Source organism: Rattus norvegicus, chromosome 18, assembly GCF_021556685.1.
Source record: "Rattus norvegicus strain SHRSP/BbbUtx chromosome 18, alternate assembly SHRSP_T2T, whole genome shotgun sequence".
Lineage (NCBI taxonomy): Eukaryota > Metazoa > Chordata > Mammalia > Rodentia > Muridae > Rattus > Rattus norvegicus.
The window spans coordinates 52,748,820-52,769,288 of NC_141551.1; the positions used below are offsets into that span (position 1 = coordinate 52,748,820).

The 20,469-nt window shown below is 42.2% G+C and overlaps 1 protein-coding gene and 1 long non-coding RNA gene across 3 annotated transcripts in view; one reads left to right on the forward strand and one right to left on the reverse strand.

The window, feature by feature from the left end:
• The window catches only part of Megf10 (multiple EGF-like domains 10), a 157,073-nt gene extending 140,726 nt beyond the window's left edge, over positions 1 to 16,347 (forward strand). Inside the window, exons 19-25 of one of the 2 annotated variants that reach the window (XM_087592318.1) lie at positions 1,203 to 1,331; positions 3,401 to 3,637; positions 4,866 to 4,993; positions 5,962 to 6,085; positions 10,749 to 10,793; positions 11,490 to 11,696; positions 12,717 to 16,347. In XM_087592318.1, the coding sequence (XP_087448444.1) occupies positions 1,203 to 1,331; positions 3,401 to 3,637; positions 4,866 to 4,993; positions 5,962 to 6,085; positions 10,749 to 10,793; positions 11,490 to 11,696; positions 12,717 to 12,922 (1,076 nt within the window). In that variant the 3' untranslated portion in view covers positions 12,923 to 16,347. 2 annotated transcript variants of the gene reach the window in all.
• LOC147999808 (uncharacterized) overlaps positions 1 to 20,469 on the reverse strand; it is a 70,928-nt gene that overhangs the window by 2,397 nt on the left and 48,062 nt on the right. The window contains exon 3 of the long non-coding RNA XR_015642985.1: positions 1,833 to 1,925. This is a non-coding gene — a long non-coding RNA (uncharacterized LOC147999808). The remainder of the gene's footprint in view (positions 1 to 1,832; positions 1,926 to 20,469) is intronic.

Consider the following 20,469-nt stretch of genomic DNA (forward strand, 5'->3'; position numbering starts at 1 on the left):
GCCGACCATGATTGTAGTCTTGGGAAGGTGGTTGCAAAGATGGCTCTGTATAGAGATGGTTTGGACAGGAAAAGTGGACGGAAACACCATTCCACCTCCTCTCCATTCCCACTTTACAGGCCCCGGGCAGTTTAATGGTCTTGGCCTTAGGTGCCCATACAGAACCTTCTGTCTGCAAATGCAGCAAAGAGCCACCCAGAGCCGGCTCCTGACAAAGACAACAATGTTTGCTTTCCAGGTGATCATAAAGGGTATGATCTGAGTCACTGAGTCACGGAGTCTCTAGCCATGTCTGTGTGTATAAATGCTATCTATGCCTGCCTGTTAAACCTGGGCCTAGAGCTGGGGATGGGCTCTAAACTGACTTGCATTCAACTACCAGGCCACCAGTTAAGGTCTTATTAAGAAAACCTCTTAAGTACTGCCATGAGAGCTCTGAATATGAATGTGGGATGAAAGTGTTCCTGTTTTTGAAGCCCCCACTGCTCCCTTATAAACAAGAATACAATTTTTTCCAGAAGCTGATAGCGATAGCACATCGCCCCCTGCTGTTCACTTTGCAAACAACATCCGTGTTGCGAAATGTTCAAATTTAAATTCCATCCCCCACAACATGGTTCTTTTGAATGACAGCATATCATAAGACGCATACTACGTTCGTCTCTGAGGTTTCAACATGAAAAACCTGTACTCGAATTATTCTACATCAAATGAAACTCTTACCTGGAAAATAACCCAACTGCTCCTAATTCCTGCTAATCTCAGCGAGAACATGTCTTTAGGAGGAATCCTGGAGCCTACGTAAACTATGTGTTCTGAAGGGATTATCTCAAGTTTACACTGTTGGGTCCAGTTCTCTCTGACCCACAGATTTGACTAAGGGAGTCGCCTCAAATTGCTTTCCATGTTTTCATTTGTTCCATGGGGGTCTCATGGACCCTCTCCTTGTACCTCAGAGCAGTGGGTATAAGCAGGCAAATGTGTCGGGAGCTGACCCATAACGTTGACTGGCTCGGTGCTGAGCGGCAGGACTGTGAGCCCTACCACAGCTCAGGGACAACGGCCCAGCCTCCCATACCTTGGGTGGCATGGTTCTGTCCAAGCAGGAGCCTATGGAGAGGGCACATCAGCTGACATGCAGGAGGAGGCAGGCTTCGTCTCCCCTAGACTTGGGAAATACATTGGCTTCATTTCCTCTCCAGAATGCCCTGCGGGAACATACGGCTATGGCTGTCGCCAGATCTGCGACTGTCTGAACAACTCCACCTGTGACCACATCACCGGCACGTGTTACTGTAGCCCAGGGTGGAAAGGAGCACGATGTGACCAAGGTAAAGTCCCAGTGAATAACGAACGACTGCTTCTCGGTGTGTGGCCACCGTGCAGCTCGGTGTTAAGTACTTTCCCTTACACTAACCTGGGTAAACCTAATTCAAACTCAGATGGGCTAGCTGATTATGTGGTTGCCGGATGGATACCTTATTGTCGCCATCTTTAATAGATAAAGAAACCAGCTAAAGGTTGTAGTAGTTAGAGAAGGTTCTCAAGGACACACAGCTATGACACAATGCCACAGCTTTTCCTATTCTAAAATCCATGAACAACTTTCTAATAATTTTAGATTTATTCAGGCATAGCTGGCATTTAAACCCACACACATTTACCTTACACAATTTTCTGAAACATAAAACACACACACACACACACACACACACACACACACACACACACACACATATATATATATATATATATATATATATATATATATATATATATATATATCCCCAAAGCAACCACCCCAATAAAGACAGTATCCCTCACTCTCTTACCTGTTTCTGCATGCCCGCCCCTGCTACTTCTTCCATAGAAGAAGGCCACCACTGACCTTTCTGTCACTTTTTGCATTTTTTTTCTAGAATCTCCTGTGGAAAGAATCACATTGTATTTTTTTTGTAGTTTTTCATAAATTTATTTATTTATTTCCTTACATCCCTCTCCTCCCCGTCCCCCCTCACACAGCCCCTCCCCGTCCCCTCCTCCCCTTCTCTGAGAGGTGGGAGCCCCCCCTCCAGATATCAACCCACCCTGGTACCTCAAGTCACTGCAGAACTAGGCACATTCTGTCCCACTGAGGCCAGACAAGGCGACCCATTTAGGGAAACCGCATTGTATTCTTCTTATACCTGGCTTTGTTTAGTTACCATAAGCGTTTTGAAGTTCAAATGTGTTTTTTAAACAAACTGGTAGTTCAGTTCTTTGCTGCTGTGTACTATCCCGTTGAATAGGTATACCATAATTTGTGGACATCCGGGGTGGTTTTCAGTGTTTGGCCGTCACTGCTAAGACCGTGTGGGCAAGGAGTGCCGATCTCCACATGACATGTGATTTCATCTCTTTTGGGTTAAACACTCCAGAAGAGAGTGATTGAATTGTAAAATGGGCATATACTTAACTTTTGAAGAAATTTGCGTAGGTGTTGTTTTAACTGGGTGTGTATCATATTCATCTGGGATTATTTGTCAAATATTTTTTTCATGGAAGTACTTGGACAGTTCTGACACTCTGGGGCAGAGGGCCCAGAATGTTCTCCTGGTGGTTATGAGTGGGACTTCCACTGGGAGTTTTGACTTTGATGGGTAGAGGTACAGGTGTTATTACCAGGAACTATAAGAGAAATCTTCCTGGTGTTGAAAATAGCTTTTTATAAGATGGTGTGTCTGGCAGTGAGAGGCTTATTGACCTAGGCTTGTGTCGGAGCTCTGCTTGTTTAGAAGGCAACTCTCTCTTTAAAATATCAAGGTCAGGGGCTGGGGAGATGGCTCAGTGGTTAAGAGCACTGACTGCCCTTCCAGAGGACCTGAGTTCAATTCCTAGTGCCCCCATGGCTGCTCGCAGCTCTATCTCCAGTTCCAGAAGATCTGAAACCTTCAAGTCACACATGCAGGCAAAACACCAATGAACATAAAATAAAAATAAATAAATCTTTTAAAAAAATATTAAGGTTAAATGAAAGATTGAGTTAGACTGGTAGGTATGGACTTATTCCCATGTGATCAGCACTAGAGAACTCATCGAGCAAAACAAAAATTAGGAAAAGTATTATCCAAGCTTAATTGCCAATCTGAGTTTAATCTGAAATCGATGAGTAGCTCCCAGCCCGCGCCAGACTCTCGGGGTGCATACACTGCCTCCCGAGGGCTTTGCAGGGGCGTGGCACTGGCGACGTTAGAAAGTGTAGAGCATCTGTTTTTACCGTGCTTCCAAATAAGCGTCTCACCGACTGAACTCACCCAGGTGCTAGGCCAGTGGGTGTGTTTCTGGTTTTTGCTTTAATAGAGGTAGAACCTGTATCTGGCCCACGGTCACCCATACTCGGTCTGTTTCCACCCTCTCCTAGCTGGGGTCATCATCGTGGGCAATCTGAACAGCTTAAGCAGGACCAGCACCGCCCTTCCTGCTGACTCCTATCAGATTGGGGCCATCGCGGGCATCGTGGTCCTTCTGCTTGTTGTGCTCTTCCTGCTGGCGCTGTTCGTTATCTACAGACACAAGCAGAAGAGGAAGGAATCGAGCATGCCGGCCGTGACCTACACCCCTGCCATGAGGGTTATCAATGCAGACTATACCATTGCAGGTAGGACTGAGGTGCAGGCAGGGCTGCGGTGCCGGGAGGGCTGTGGTGCAGGGAGGCTGCCCTGTGGGAACCCTCCTTGTAAATTTACGTTCTTTGGAATTTGGTGTTTGGCTGTGTGTCTATTGCATCTGATCGGCTCCCCTAACATGACCTCATGGTATATGTGCTTAGAGATATGGGTTACGTCTTAGCAGTAGAAAAATCATCACTTTCATTTTTTCAAAGGCTTTTGAAAAAGGCGCATGTGCGTGTGTGTGTGTGTGTGTGTGTGTGTGTGTGTGTGTGTGTGTGTGTGTGTGTCTTTGTTTATGTATGTAGGTACCTGTTGGGACCGGAAGAAGTAGTCAGATTCCCAAGAGAGCTAGAGTTGCAGATGGTTGTGAACTGCTCAATATGGGTGTTTGAGATCTTGGAATTGAACCTGGGTCCTCTGGAAGAGCTTCAAGCATTCTTAACCACTGAGCCATCTTTTCCAGGCGTTCAGCGAGGATTTTTACATGGGGAATCAATGAATGGTTGTTTTCTATTTAGGCAGCTTAATTCATAGATAGGCTCTGCCGAACAAACCAGTTCCAAGTTCTGTCATGTATGAGTGTTGGGGGGAGAAAGAGAGAGAGCACAGTCTCTGCTGTATGTGCTTCAGTCAGCATCCTCCAGCCCTGTGCCTGCACGTGTCAGTAACTGGAGAGAACCAGGGTATACAGGACACAAGCCCGAGGTATTAGCAAGAGCCAAGGCAGTCCCTTATGAAACCTCTTCTGAATCTTCTTGTCACAAGCAGGGTGTGTGTGTAGGGGGCGGGAGACAGCGACAATGCACACATTCAACCATCAAAGGGAGCAAACTCTTACACTGAGGAAACGGAAAATCTTACTCAGTCTTCAGCAATTACCGAAAGACCCTGGCCACATGCTTATAAATATTATGATTCTGAGAGAATATGCAAAATAGGTAATTTACATAAGAGTATGTTTTCGGCGTAGAATTACTGTGTCAGGAAATCAAGTGCTTTTTAAAAGAAGCCGATGGGTATAGATGGTGTAGTTTCTTATGACACTCTGTGTTTACAGGTCCCAAAGCTAAGAGCCGTCTTCTGTGGATGCACTCACAATTTCCAAGGAGGCAGTAGCTGGGCCTGTCCTTCTAGGGGCTTTGAAGAGTGGGCTGGGCTGGAGAGGAAAACATCTTCACTATCATTTTGATTTAACCATTTCCTCTTCTTTTACAGAAACCCTGCCTCACAGCAATGGCGGAAATGCCAACAGCCACTACTTCACCAATCCCAGTTATCACACACTTAGCCAGTGTGCCGCGTCCCCTCATGTGAACAACAGGGACAGGATGACCATTGCAAAGGTGAGAGACGATACCTCAGGAATTGGAATGTGGGGAGGGGAGAGGGATGAGGCACACATTCAGATAGTTCCTGTGTCCTGCTCACTTGACTCCCCCTAAACTGTCCTGTGAGTGTAGCTGAACATCCCCAGAGGCCTCACCTCTAAGTAACAATGGCTTCCAGTCTCTTCCGCTGGTGCTGTGTGTGGTAAGGTCTCGCCAACAACAACCCCACTGTTTATATTACGTCAAGGATAATGTTCTTATATGAGATGAAAATGAGATCTCTTGATGATGTCATTAAAAATGTAAAAATCCATTGTGAAATCATCAAGTGTATCCTCTCTGACCCCCCGTGACTCTGTGTCCTCCCAGGATGCTCTGAGTTCCCAATGTACCTTCCCACTGTGCCCACCCCTGTCTCCAGTCTCCATTGTCTGCCTCACCACGGTCCAGATTTCTATTAGGGAAGGAAGGAACAGAACAAAAGAGGGGGGAAATCAAGTTAATCCATTTAATCCACTGTCATTAAATTGACAATGCTGGTTTTTCACGGCAGCACCTCAGAGTTAACTAGCACTCCACCTTCCCAAATACAGTGCTCGTCATCCTACCGGGTCTCCTACCGGGTCTCACGGTCATGTGTATGCCCACCGGAATGGCCAAGGCACTGGGGACTCACAGCATCATGGAGACTTTCATAAAACTTACACCCACAATTCCTTTCTTCAATTTAAAATTCTTCATTTATAACCAGAAATGATGTTTAATTGGCAAAAAGTGACAGTGTAAAATGAGCACCTTCAGGTTACAGGGCTGGGGTACGGGGAAGAGATGGATAGAGGGACGGGCATTCTGCATGCCAGGGATGGGTTTCCTCACCTTTTCTCCGCCTTAGTTGAGGGGGCGACCTTGCCATAAACTCTGAACTTACTCTCCTCCAGTGTGTTCTCTTCTTAAACCATCTTCTTTGTCTGTTTGTTTCATAGTCAAAAAACAATCAACTGTTTGTGAATCTTAAAAATGTGAATCCAGGGAAGAGAGGCGCTTTGGTGGACTGCACTGGGACGTTGCCAGCTGACTGGAAGCAAGGAGGCTACCTCAATGAGCTTGGTGAGGCCCACAAGTGCATGTGCATACTATGTGTTCACTGTTCTGTGTGTGCACTACAGCTCTCCACCAGAAACAGGCACCCAACCCAAATAATGAATTACGTCTGGCACTTCTATAGGGCTTACCACTACCCTTGACGCCTTACTTGTTTCACACTCACTATTGAGGGTATCACGTTGCACCAGGATTTCTAGAAAAGCATCTCTGCCTGCTAGTAGCTTCCTCCATATTAACTCAGCTCTCACCAGTACTCCAATGGGGAGTCCCCAGCACCATGTGACCATTCAACACACAAACCATAATGAGCTGGAGTGACTTCCACAAAGCCTGGTATACTGTTTGAAAGTTCCGTTACATCTGACCTTTGAACGCTGTCAACTTTTAACACGATCGTGATTTTGTTAGCTCTTAATATCGAATGTCCTGTTCCCTTTTCAGCTCAGGAAACAGTTGTGGGATTAGTGGTCTTTCAAGGGTTTTGCAATTGGTATCAATTTATAGTTTTTTTTTTTTGGTTCTTTTTTTCGGAGCTGACCGAACCCAGGCAATTTATAGTTTTTAGGTATTATTCAACACCCCAAAGGGCCCCTGCCAATGTAGACGACGCCTATTTGATACTTACCATTTTGCAAATTAAAAATTAAGAACATTTCAAATAGTTATTTTTGTTAATTTGTAATAGTAATCTCATTTTCTGTCACTAAGGGAATTTTATAAAATTATATTCTGCACCACCCCTATCGCCGTCTCACAGCCTTAATTTCTGTCTGGCTTAGTAGTAGACAGACAGACTCTCCTGTCTGCTCTGCAGTCCATGGGCTGATTGGCTCGTACTGTAGAGCTTCAGGGAAACCCCACTGTTCACTTGAAAGGGAATTAGAGTGGCAGGCAGGCAGTGCTGTTCTACTACTGGAAATCGTATTAATTTTGAGGACTCCTCATCAGGAATTGCGGGTCCCAGCTTCTGGAATATCACTGAGCACATGGTACTGTGAGTCTGCCTCTGTTAGATTCATTCTGTTGCTGCAATTAAAAAAAATCTTTAGCCAAAAGCACCTTATGGGAGGAAAGGCTTTATTTCATCTTACAATTCTAGGTCATAGGCCATCATAGAAGTTAGGGCAGAAACTCAAGGGAAAAAACATCTCCCCCACCCTGTCCCTCCCTCCCTTCCCACTCTTCCTTCCCCCTCTATCTCTCCCTCTCCCTGCTTTCTTCTACAAGTTTGGACTAAGTGCCTAAGGATGGTGCCACCCACAGTAGGCTGGGCTCTCCTGCATCAAATTAGTAATCAATACAACTCCCTAAGATATGCCCATAGGTCCGTCTGATCTAGGCAATCCTTCAGTAGGGGCCTTCCTCTAGGATGGCTCTAGTCCTCTAAGATGACTGACATTTAAGGCTAACCACAACAACATTTCACATATATTTGTTAAATGTTGGAATTGCCAGGAAGCCCAATGGAATGCCGTAAGTAAACACAATTGTTACACGGAATAAATACTACACTTTAAATAAACTTTATTTGCAAAATCTGTCAGCTGTATGGGGTTGACTCACTCATGAATCCTATTCTAATTTTTCTTTGAAACACCAAGGCACAATATAGGTGAAAAAGCAAGGAGGTTTTTTTTTTAAACAAAGGGATGATTGGCTTTGTTTATTCTTATTTGTGTGCACACGTGCATGAGAGGGGATGTCACAGTTGTGTGCCCCTAGAGACCAGAAAAGGGTGCCAGGCCCCCGAGAACTGAAGTTGGGCAGTGTATAGTGTGAACCATTGGGTGTGAGTGCTGTGAACTGAACATGGGTTCTCTGGAAGAGCAGCCAGTGTCTTCCTGACAGAGCCGTCCCCCATCCCCTTGGAATAGTTGTTCTCATCTGTCTTAAAATAGTTCTACACTTGACAGAGAAAGCCCAGAGGTTGACTCCTGTTGTCGTATAGCACTGGCCTGGAACTTACCCTCTTGGGTTTATTTATTCGTGTTTAAAATGGGGGTGGCAAGCACGTACTGGCTTATTGTGGGAATCAGATTAAACTGAGCATTTGAAAGCTCCTTTCCTGAGGATTTGTGCAAACAGGAGTTGTGAGGGAGTCCACTGGCTCTCTTACTAAAACAGCTTCCACAGTCTCCGGCTATAGCTGAAAACCTGGCTGAGTGGTCTTATGGCTGAACTTGTCTCCTAATTTTGATCGAACCACACTTATTTTCTTTCTAGTGTCTGGAAAAAGGATAAACACTGAATCTAGACCCAGAAGGACATTCAAGAAAACTGCCTATAGTTTAGAGGAGACCAAGAGAATTTGGCAGAGTAGTGTAGTCACAGCCCTACAGTGATGCAGCTCTCAGAGGCAATACATCTTTCCCATCCAAGGAGATTTTCCAAGACTGGGAGGTCCCAAGACCACTCTTGCTTTTGACACCAATTGCAAGCTCACAGGTCAAAGAGACAATAAATAGTGTGAATCAATAATTTCAGGTGATTCCCAGAACTCATTGAATGCCCCTGTAATTATGATTTCAGATGGTTAACAAAGGGATATGGATTAGAATCTACCAAGGGCAGAATTCAAAATGATCAGAGCATGAGAGTGACCAGTGGTCTTCTCCCCCTCAATTATAGTTCCTGTTGATTTTCCTGGCACAGCATATACCGCTCAGTGTTGCCAACTTGTGAAGGTCACCTTAATACTCATATCCAGGGTTTGGAGGTTTGTCCTATGGACATGATTAACTGCCCAAATGATTGCAGCCTTACTTATATTCTATCCCATTAAAAGCTAATATGACATAACCCCTCCACTTCAATCAACCTTCTGGTCTGTCTAATAAAGCTTCTACACTAAGCCTCTAGGAAAACAGACTATTCTTATTGGGCAGAATATTGCAAGAGCTTAGAGGTTGGCATTCAAGAGCTAATGACCAAGGCCATGTTTCTCTTTGTTAAGGTTAATTTCTGTTACAAACTGTCTTATCCCATCCCTCAATAGCAATGATTCTCAACCTTTCTAATGCCACACTCCTTTAATATAGTTCCCCAAGTTTTGGTGGCCATAAAATTATTTTCATTGCTATTCCATAACTAATTTTGCTACTATTATGAATCATAACATAAATATCTGATATGCAGATGGCCTTAGGCGACCCCCATAAAGGACGTTGTGACTCACAGGTTGAGAACCACTACTCTGTAGGTTCCTGAGCCTTTGCCAACAATGTGATGACTGAGACCCAGGAAAGTGCGTTTTAGAGAAGAAAATATTTCCATATCTTTCCTGAATATGATTGATATTAAACATGAGAGTTCCTATTCTTTCCCCTAAAAGATCCTGCTAGGGCATCACCGTCTAAACCTGAATCTAAGGACATTAACGGAGAAATGTATAGAGGACATTAACAGAGAAATGTATAGAGGCGGTCAACATTCTTAAACATTGTGTTTAAGAATTGGAAAGTTCATGACCCATCACTACTCTCTGATTTTAACCAAGTCTTTAGCATTGCTTTGAAAGACGCTAAACAGTGTCCTGAAAAGCTTACAGAAGCTTACAGGTCCTGATGGTGCTAATGACACCTTAAGTGTTACGGTAATTGAAACCCCATTCATTCATATGGTGCTTCAGAGTCTGCAAGCCATAGTTTCTCGGCCTTTTGGCTAACACCAAGTGCACAGTCTGCAAGCCTGAAGCATGTTCTACTTCATTTAATGACAAGAACGGCTATGTAAGACTGCAGTGCAGTTTTTGGAGTCCCCATTTTAGAGAAGAGAAAACTGACACTCAGAGCTCAGGCCCTAGAGTTATGCACCCATGGAGTGATGAGAGCCAAGTGCTCGGTCTCCTAGCCACTGCTTTTTCTTCTTTCTCCTGACAGCTCCAGTGGGATCCTTGTTTCCTGTTCAGTACTAGCACTTCTACATGGCATTTGTGTGCGGTGGCATAGAACGGGCTAGAGAGGGACTTCTTGTCTTTGCCACGTGTGAATGCTGTGGATTGGTGGTTACTGTCTAGTGCTCTAAGATGCTTATGACGTCATTGATTTTCAGAGTTTGTTTGCTTTCACTGCCAACAGATTTTGCTTTGCCCAGTGTGAGCAGGACTATGTATTCTAAACCAACACCCGCCTCCATCAAGTACAGATATTTGAAAACAAGACAACTGTTTATTTTGTCTAGGTAGACTCACTGCAAATGTCCCCTCCCTCTATACTGGAAAAGTCAAAAACTTCAAGTAAAAATGGTCAAAAACTTCAAGCATTGGCTTATAAAGTATTAAGTCAACACGCTTCTAATGGAGATGATCCTATAACTGAATACTAGCTACTGTGAAACTAAGTGTTCAGACCCTTGAAGGAGCTGTTAGAAGTGAACTCTCCAGTCTAGTCTTGGCTAGTCATGTTATTCAGCCTTGATTCATGGTGGCTGATTTCTCACTTCTTGTCCCTTCGTTCCTACATGAATTCATCAGGCTTTTCTGATGGGGATAATTGATGAGATGAGCATACAGGACTCTTGGGTCTGCCCCCACCATGACTGATGAGATATAAAGATTTGAGAGCAGAGCTGTAGTGGCTCACAGCAGGGCAGTTGCCTGTGGTGATTTGTGACCCAGGCTTCTTTCCATTTACCTTCAGTTCTCATGCGTTATCTTTCAAAACCACAGGTGCTTTTGGGCTGGACAGAAGCTATATGGGAAAGTCCTTAAAAGGTAAGGCATACATTTGGAGAAGGATCTCAGAGCCCGAAATAATTCTTAAAACAAACAAAAGTGGATTTATCAACTTGGTCTAGAACCTTCTACGTGATAAGTCACTATGCCAAGATACAAACATGTTTGACAGACATGGAGAGAAAGACAATGACGGATCTGATTGGGAGCAAACGTGCTAGTTTTCTGAGGGAATACACTCACATTTCCTTTAAATTAAATGGTGTCTTGGGAAAGAGAAATGTGCAATGGGAGACAGCTGGAAATAAGAAGGGATCAGATGGCCATCTAATGACCACCCGCAGTGACTCTGAGCAACATGGTGTCCAGTACTATCCTGTGTTTCTGGACCCATCAACTCCAGGTTTATTGATTTAAAGGCTTGAATTAGTAAATTTTCTCATCGTATCAGAATAGAATTAATTGTATGTGGATGTGATCATCAAAACGAAATCAGCGCCATGCCATTTTTCTCAGTAATCCCCTTAGAGGCGAGCTACAATTACTTTATAGATGGACAATTTTATAGCAAATTGTCTTCAGAATAGGTGGTAAGTGCACATTATTTTCAGAAAATGCCATTATAGAAATTTACCCATAAAGAAAAAGAAATAATCTGCCCAAGGAAATTATCAGCACGAAATGATGTTGCCCGTGAAACTACACTTACTCCTTTCATTCCATTTCTCCTCTCAGATCTGGGGAAGAATTCTGAGTACAATTCAAGTACTTGTTCCCTAAGCAGCTCAGAGAACCCATATGCCACCATTAAAGACCCTCCTGCGCTCTTGCCTAAAAGCTCCGAGTGTGGCTACGTGGAGATGAAGTCGCCAGCGCGAAGAGACTCCCCATATGCAGAGATCAATAACTCAACTTCAGCCAACAGGAATGTCTATGAAGTCGGTGAGTTCTCCATCCATATAAAGAACGTTGGCACAAGATGGTGTTCGAAGCAGTTCTAAGTAGCCCGTGCTTTCTATCCCATTGGGCTGTACAGAGATCAGACCAACTGATGGGAAATGAATGTTTCAGGAAAACAACATTTAGCAAATTTAAAATAGTCTTCCTTATCTTCCATATAGCCATCACCTTTTGTCTTATGACCATGGTAAATATTTTAGTACACATGTGGAGGAGCAAATGCATCATATTAGCTAATACAGCGGGTAAGCCAAAACAAATGGCTCGAGTGGAGCAAACCTGGGGCTCCATTTCCTGGCTGTGTTCATGATATTAACATAATGCTTTTTATTTTAAACTTGTTTAATATATCAGATGTATTCTCATATGAATCTGATATAAATTAGGAGGAATTAAATGTAAAATTACACTTATTTTAAGTACAGTCTGTGGATGCCATTTGGGAAAAAAACCATACTGCAGCCAATATTGACTAAATAGTAGGTCTATATAGTTTAGTCTCTCTATCCATATATATCATAAAAATATCTTGTTAATGGAGAAAATTAGTTAATTTATAGGTAGTAACAGCATTCCCCCAACTGTCCTTTAACCCCACCAAAGTGAGATGAGAACTCTGCTCAGAGTTTGAGGCTAAAGTTGTGAATGTGTTTAGTGTTTCCGTAAATTGAGGTAACCTCTAAGAACACTTTCACCTGTAGAGTCAAGGGCGCGGACTTGGTTATCCTCAAGGTGTCATGAGACAATGATTCGTATCCATAATCTGTGTTCATCCCCTCGATTTCTTCATCCTTTTCTATGAACACCATTCCTCAGTGTCCGTTTGTCCAACAACTATAGAGTTCTGTTCCCTGTATGATTATAAAAGAATGTTCTTTTTCAAAACTATTTCCCTATATTTTTTATAAAGTACTTCTTTTGTGTTTAATATGTGCAAGAAATAGCAGCATCTTTAAAACAAAATTCCCTTGCTGATTGTTTTTTTGTTCCTGATTATTACAGAACCTACAGTCAGTGTGGTGCAAGGAGTATTCAGCAACAATGGTCATGTCACCCAAGACCCATATGACCTTCCAAAGAACAGTCACATCCCTTGCCATTATGACCTGCTGCCAGTAAGGGACAGTTCATCCTCCCCAAAGAGAGAGGATGGTGGTGGCAGCAGCAGCAGCAGCACCACCAGCAACAGCAGCAACAGCAGCGAATGACATCAAAGGACTACTGGGTGACCATTGGTACTCTTTTCAAGCCTTCAGTTCATCTCCAGTTGGCATTGCAGATGACTGTGAATTACTCTAATAAGCAGTTGTTGGACATGTACCAGAAAGCTCCAAGCTGAGGCTAACACCCATCGAGGTGTGTTGTGATCACAGGGCTTAGAAGGAGAGAGCTTCATGATTTCTCCTTGCTGTTAGATTAGGAATGGCACCAATGACTTGTTTTAAGATGTTGGCTGATAAGGTGAACTTCATGGGACCTTTAAGAGACAGAGACTGGAGGAGACATTGTATTGTCACCTGGAAAACTAAAGTCTATTTGTTGTCTGTAACATCACAGAGCCACTCCTAGGATCGTGCAGGTCACCACATGTTTATCTAAGAAAAGTGAAAACTGCCAAACACATAGGAGACAAGGAATATTCTCCTGAGTCCTCCTTGCATAATGGTTTTTTTTTTCCATTTGGACTCAAGATCAGAAGCATTCTGTCAGGTGGTAGGATTGGATAGCAATGAGAGCAAATCGAAACATAAAACCTTTGTTTGTTTTTAGGATGAGAAATGTTCAATTAGAATTATTTTAGACATAGTATATGAGTATCGCAGAAATCAATACATAAATGTGGCATTTCCATTTGACCTTCGGCCCATGTTAGATTTGTGACGTCATTCTAATTGCTGTCCCACCATGCATATTTACCACTTGAGGTTCATAACTTATCAGTTATCCATATATACAAAGATGCAATCGTTTTATTGTTTGATTGAGTGAGTGTCTGGTGAGCAGCAAAGGGTGTACATTTTACATGTAAGATGCTTGGGTTAGAGGAACCATTAGTAATACTTGTTGTAATATAGTCTTAGGGGGATGTTTTCCTTAATTTTTCCCTACAAGTGACTGAGATATTTTTTGTGCATATTTGGGAAAGGGGCACTTTTCTTATTAACTATTGATTTAGAGAAACCATGCTTAAGCTGGCCTTTTGCATTGCTAATGTGACATGCACTCGTTTCTTTTTAGTTTGTATTTTCATTAAGTCGTGTATTCTGTTTTATAGTGTTTGGGTTGTTAATGCAGAATTATGATATGTCCATCGTTTCCTGAATCATTGCCATTCATCTTCTGCTCAAAAGGAACACGTTATTTTTCTTTTGGAGGAAGGAAATGAAAATATACAAATTGAACCTATTAAAATTGATCATTGCTAAAATAGTATAGTAGCCATAGGTGTGTAGCTGATCACTGGAATGGAACTTTCTAATAGTCCACAGTGGAGATCTCTTTGGGGATGTTGGTTCCCTGAGTCTTGGTTAAGCTCGGGAAGAAGGAGCGATGAGAATTACCAGTGATTTTGCTAAAGACTTTCATCATGGTCATCAATAACTGAGCATATAAACTGGGCCACTTTTAATAGTAAATGAGGGCATTACTAATAGCCATCAGGCATTGGGTTTAAATATAGACTATTCTCAGCAGACCAGAACAAATGCTTGCCTGATGTACACTCTAGCAGACACAGCTTTACCCCAAGGCTTTTGTCACATGAGAATGCCAATGTGATGCAACAAAGCATTGCTATATCTGAGCACACAGAAGAGAGGAAAGGGTGTGAGCATGTGTAACATCAGAGCAGAATGACACGAAGACCCATGTGACAGTCTGTTGGAGTCTATTAATAATTGACTACTACACTCACCTACTAGCGGCAGCTATAAAGTGTTATCCCAGTCTGCCTCTGAGGCGGAATGTAGTCATTTTGCATTGCCCACCTGTGCCTATCATGATGGATTAATTTGGTCAGGTGAATAGTTCTGCAAATGCACTTAGGGAAATTGCTCTTACATTATCTGGAACATTCTTTAGAAACAATCGAATTTTTTTCCAGCACTGGCTGATCCCTAGGGAGCAAACATCAAGCGGACACATGGTTTAGCAGCCATAGGAGCCCTTCCTGCTATGAGAAGGTTGAACACTTTCCCTTTTTCTCCTTAAATACCATCTCTTTTACGCATAACGGTAAGATTGAGGTCCCTGTGACTCTATAGAGATTGTTTGTTTATTAAAGCTGTCTTTCCCCATTGTACCATTTGGGAAAAAGAATTTGTGTGCAACAGTGAGAGGATCTTACTGGAAAAATCTACAGAGAAGGTTCCAAACAGATGTCTTATGAGGTGGTAATGACACGCCCACAAGCTACCCTGTAGAATCCATTGATACCCATATCCTAACACAAGCTGATCTTCTGAACCTGTGTCCAAGGCAGAGTTTACCTAGAAGTTTCCTCAAGACTTTCCCAAAGTCAGAACATTTCATATTTCAGACACTGTAAAAATCCCACACTGTCTCTGGAGACAAAGCATAATTTTCTAGATATTTTGCTATAATTTCTCTCTGGTACCCTGCAGAAGAAAGCACTGGATAGGTTTGATAATTCCTTGTATGGGACATCCAGATGCAAATGTGGTCCTAGCCATTATTTTTCCTTAGAAATTGAACCATTTTACCATTTACCATTTGTACAGCAGTATATCAGAACTTGCCCAGATGATAATTCATATACTTGTTTTTATTAGGAGACCATGATATTTGTGACATAATTCTGTGACATGGGAATTGTCATAATTACTCACAGTGCTAGATAGCCCCTCCTCATAGAGTACTAGTAGTGGACAGAATTTAATGTGTTTAGCAATGTTTTTGTGGGTGTTGGCCAAGTACAGAAAAACTGACCTTAGAAGTTTACAACAGAGCAGCATAGGGTGTTATGGCCAAATCCATTAGCATAATACCTCCTGATTGTGAGAAATGCAGGCAACTTTATGAAAATATGGTTATCTTGATGTCAGTAGGCCATAATGGTGATCAGCCCTAGGGAACTTTTCTACCAAATATAACTCAAACTCAAACAAAAACAGCATATATCATCAATGTGATATTAGAAGACTACAATTCAAGTAAGACAAAGATCATAAAAATCAAATCTTAGGATTATGGTTTTTAAAAAATGAATTTTCCATCTCTGGGTAATATGTCCTTATTATTACAAGGAAACACTGAAGGGCTATTTTTATTTTAAAGGCTTAGTGCCATGGACATGTACAGAGGCTTGTGTGGAGTGGTTGCTTGTGAAGCAGGGGCTACACACAGCAAACTGTCCTGTAGAGTCCTGTTCACCATTTTTGTCTCACCTTTGTTTTGATATGACCAAATTGCAGTATTTCTCTCTATATTTTTACGAAGAAAAACTCATAATGCAGTATGGTTTACTTGGTGATTGCAAACAAAATTAATGCTTTAAGTGTTACGCTCTCTCTTTCCCAAAGACAATAAACCTCCCTCAGAATTAGTTTCATTGTCATTTATACCGTCAAATAGTCAATAGATGAGTGCAATAAACTTTCTGATTAAAAACAGCTCTAAAGTGGTATTTATTTCTTCATGTGACTCTGTTGATCAAAGTGAGAGAGAGGGGTTCACAATCTACTAGAAAATTAATACTTTGTCACGTGTGGTTCCACAGTACATCAAACAACATTAGCCCTGTGTTATATGTAATTGCTAATGTGTATGCTTTCCCTTTAGATCAGTAGCTCCCAATCTTTCTGAAGCTGTGATCCTATGACACAGTTCCTTACGTTGTGGTGACCCCCAACCATAAGATTATTTTGTTGCTACTTCATAACTGTACTTATATGAATGTTATAAATAGTAACATAAATATTTTTGGAGACAGGTTTGCCGAAGAGGTCATGACCCACAGATTGAGAACCACTACTTAGATTGTTATGTTTGTTTGTTTGTTTGTTTTTTGAGCTGGGGAATTATCCCCATGGCAGGATGTCTGAGGATGACCTGAACTGAGGCTCCTGCCTCTATCTCCTGAGTCTGGATTAGATTGACCACCATGTCCACTTTATGTGGTGCTGGGTATTGAACTCAGGGCTTTGACCATAATAGGCAGGTAGTCTACCATCTGGGCTATATCCCCAGCCCTAGATTACTTGTTCTTGAAAAACAAAAGTCACATTTTATCCACTTGTAGACTTCAGTACAGTTTCAGAGGGTGAGTCCATAACTATCATGATGGGAAACAGGGTGGCAGGTAGGCACGCAAGGCACTGGAGTATTAACTGAGAGATTACATTCTGATCTGCAGGCAGGAGGTAGAGAGAGAGAGAGTCCACCCCAGTGATACACTGGGACTCTTCAAACAAGGTCACACTTTCTCCAACAAGGCACACCTCCTAATCCTTCCCAAACAGTTAACACTATCTGGGGACCAAGCATTCCAATATGGGAGACTATGGAAGCCATTCTCATTCAAACCAACAAAAAGAGTTCTTTCCTTGTGGACCTGCATTCCAGATGTAGTTGACAATGCAGAGAAGTGTTATGACCCTCAATACTTTACTCAGTTAAGGGGGGTAAATCAGCTCACTAGCCACATGACACTACTAACCTATTGAACCTCGCAAGGCCTTGGTTTCCATGCTGTAATATATTGGGAATATTAACACCTATTTCATGGGGTTTGGGGAAGGTTAGAAATTATCCATGTCAAGCATCATATCAAAGGCTGGCATGTATAGACACCTGGTAAATATTAGGCAACATTACTAGTATAAAAGTAAGCAATAATATGAGTGAGTTTGCAATCACCAGATGAATGGTAAGACTGAAAGATCAGAAGTAAGCATTAAATGAATATTATTAAAGCCATCTGTTCGCGTGATCATCCTGGTCTATCTTTTTGTTCTGTCACATGATTCTGCACATACTTTACTTCTAGAGAAGTAATTTAAAAAAGCATGAGTATGGTTTCATTCTGTTATAACTTGTAATCATTTCAGTGAATGGAGACTTAGACTCACTTACCCAGAATAAGCCAAGCTTCCCAATACAAACAGATGCCAAGTCCTTGAAAGAAGGTATAGACAGGGGAAGAGCTAGAAATTTAACTGTGTGTGAACTGGTGAGGGGTGATTATGGAGGAGGTACATGGTGAGAGCCAGATGACGTGGGAGGATAGAAAAGGAGAAAAAAGGCAGGGAGGAATGTTTCTTCTGTTGCATTTACAGCAATGACAGAAGCTAGAAGTATTGGGTTCTCTTAAGTGAGGATGAATAATTTCCAAGTTGGGTTGAGAACATCTGTCTCTACTTGAATTTTTGAACTGAAAGGTCTTCTGCCAGTGAATGGTGAAAACAACTAGCCTGGCTAGTGGCTATCTGCTAAGGCCACTTGTTACACTATGCCAAAGACCAGAGAGATCCACAGAGGTGTGCAGATGGATTCAGTACACTGTCCATATGAATAGACAGAAGAAGATTGATAGGAATTTTGTAGCCTAATTAGAAGGGGAAAAATGAAAGTGGGTATTGAATGGGCCTCTACTATGAAGATGGAGGTAATCTGAGTAGGATAAAAGCTCTTAGGGAATATAATCATAGGAGCAGAGAGAGTTTCTTGGAACTAAAACCAACTTGTTACTTTAAAAATTCATCAGTGAAACATAAAAATGACAATATGTTAATTAAGAAGACTGAATTCATGTTTTCAAAGATTAATTAAAGAGTAAGTCTCTCTGTGTGTGTGTGTGTGTGTGAGAGAGAGAGAGAGAGAGAGAGAGAGAGAGAGAGAGAGAGATGCATCTCTGTGTGCGTGCATAAGGAGGGAGGAAGGAAGAGGAGGGCAGGTGTCTTCCTCTGTTCTTTTCCACCTTAGTTTTTGAGACAAGGTCTCTCACTGAGCCAGGAGTGCTGTGTTTTGGCTGGGCTGGTTAGCTGGCATGCTTTGGGGATTCTTGGGTCTCCACCAGCACTGAGGTTATGGACATGCACAGCCTTGCCCAAGTCTTTGTTCAAGGGCACAGAAGATACAAGTACATGTCCTCTTGCATGACTAGCAAGTACTCTCACCAACTGAGCCATCTCCCTGACCCAAGAGTAAAAACCTTACGGATAAAATCATAGGTGTGAAGAAAGGCTGGTTCAAGGGTCCTGGTATATAAAATGTTGCTGTCTAAAAAAAAAGGGAGGGAGCAGAAGTAATGAAAGAATGACAGAAGAAAACTTTCACAATGTGACCCAGGCTTTCAGATCTTCCTTTTGGATATGGCATATTAATTTTTACGAGTCAATGAAAAATTGTGGAGAAAGGCTCGTCCTGGTGAAATCTTTAACTTCTTAAGGATAGGAAAACTTTAAATCACACAAGAAGACTTACCAAGTTGTGTAAGGAAAGAAAATCTGAGCAAATAGAGACAGTGTACAATGGAAGAGGATTGATGAGGAAGCCACAGTTGGCAAGAATAGTGATGACTAGATGGGTTGAGTTGTGCAGCTGCCTGCTGTCCTCTTGTTGGAACATCAGTGGCACCTCTTGCCAGGACAAAGAGGCCACCTATCAACAGAATGTTTAAAATCCCCCATTCAGTTTTGGTTTCAATTTTTGATCCAAATTAGTATAGACCAAGAAGAGACAAAGTGCCCTGGAAACACAGAAGGTGCTGTGCTGTGGATGGGCATGGGGAGGGACCTGAAGATACAGAAGCACCTGTCTATCATTAACTTGCTGTTAAGGAATCAGCAAAAATAAAACTCCAAGGTCAGAATGAGTCAAAACTTGCATAGCTCTTGGCGAACGTTATGTTACAGTTCATTCAGTTTAATGATTTAGAATCTACTCTTGATTATCGTGTGGTAGAAAAATATCAACATAGACTACAACGTGGCCATATAGCCTAGCATATTTAAAAATTTAGCGCTCTATGCCCAGAATTATAGAAAAATGATCTTTAAACACCTACAGACAGAAACTCAAAATCCGTTAACCTGTTATAACCTCCATTTAACGCTCCCCAAAGCAGAGAACATGTTGCTGAAATAATGGTAAACTTCTCTGTTTTCTAAATTTCTAGCTGGATGTCAGGTTAGTGTTTCTAATGTGTGTAGAAGGGGGTTGTGTATTTGTAAGGGTGTGTGAGATTTCAAGTGTGTGTGTGTATGTGTGTGTGTGTGTGCATGCGTGCATGCAAGTGGAGGCCCAAGGTTGATGTCACGTGTCTTCTCTTCCTTGATTGCTCTCTACCTCTTTCCCCCTTTTTATGAGACTTACATGCTACCTACTGCACCAACGAGGCTCCTTTTCCCCCCTTTTTAATCAATGATGTATTTCACTGAATCTGGAACTTGTCAGTTCAGGTAGACCAGTTGACCAAATGATCTGCCTGTTTCTGCCTCCCCTAGCGCTAGGGTTATACATTACAGATACCACCTATACCAATTAGCTTTCATATCAGGTGTTAGGGATCCAAGCTTAGATTCTCAGGCTAATTAAAGCACCTTTTTGGCTCCCAGGATAGTTTTTCTTTAGTTACATAATGGTCATTGCTACAGTTAAGAGAACAGACAGGGACAAAGTTCTCCCTAGATGTTTTGAGACATTGCTTCCAATGTGCTCAGTGGAGAACCATGGATGCCATGCTAAAACTAAGGTAAGCATATGGTAAACTATCATTGGCATAGTAGTTTAGAAG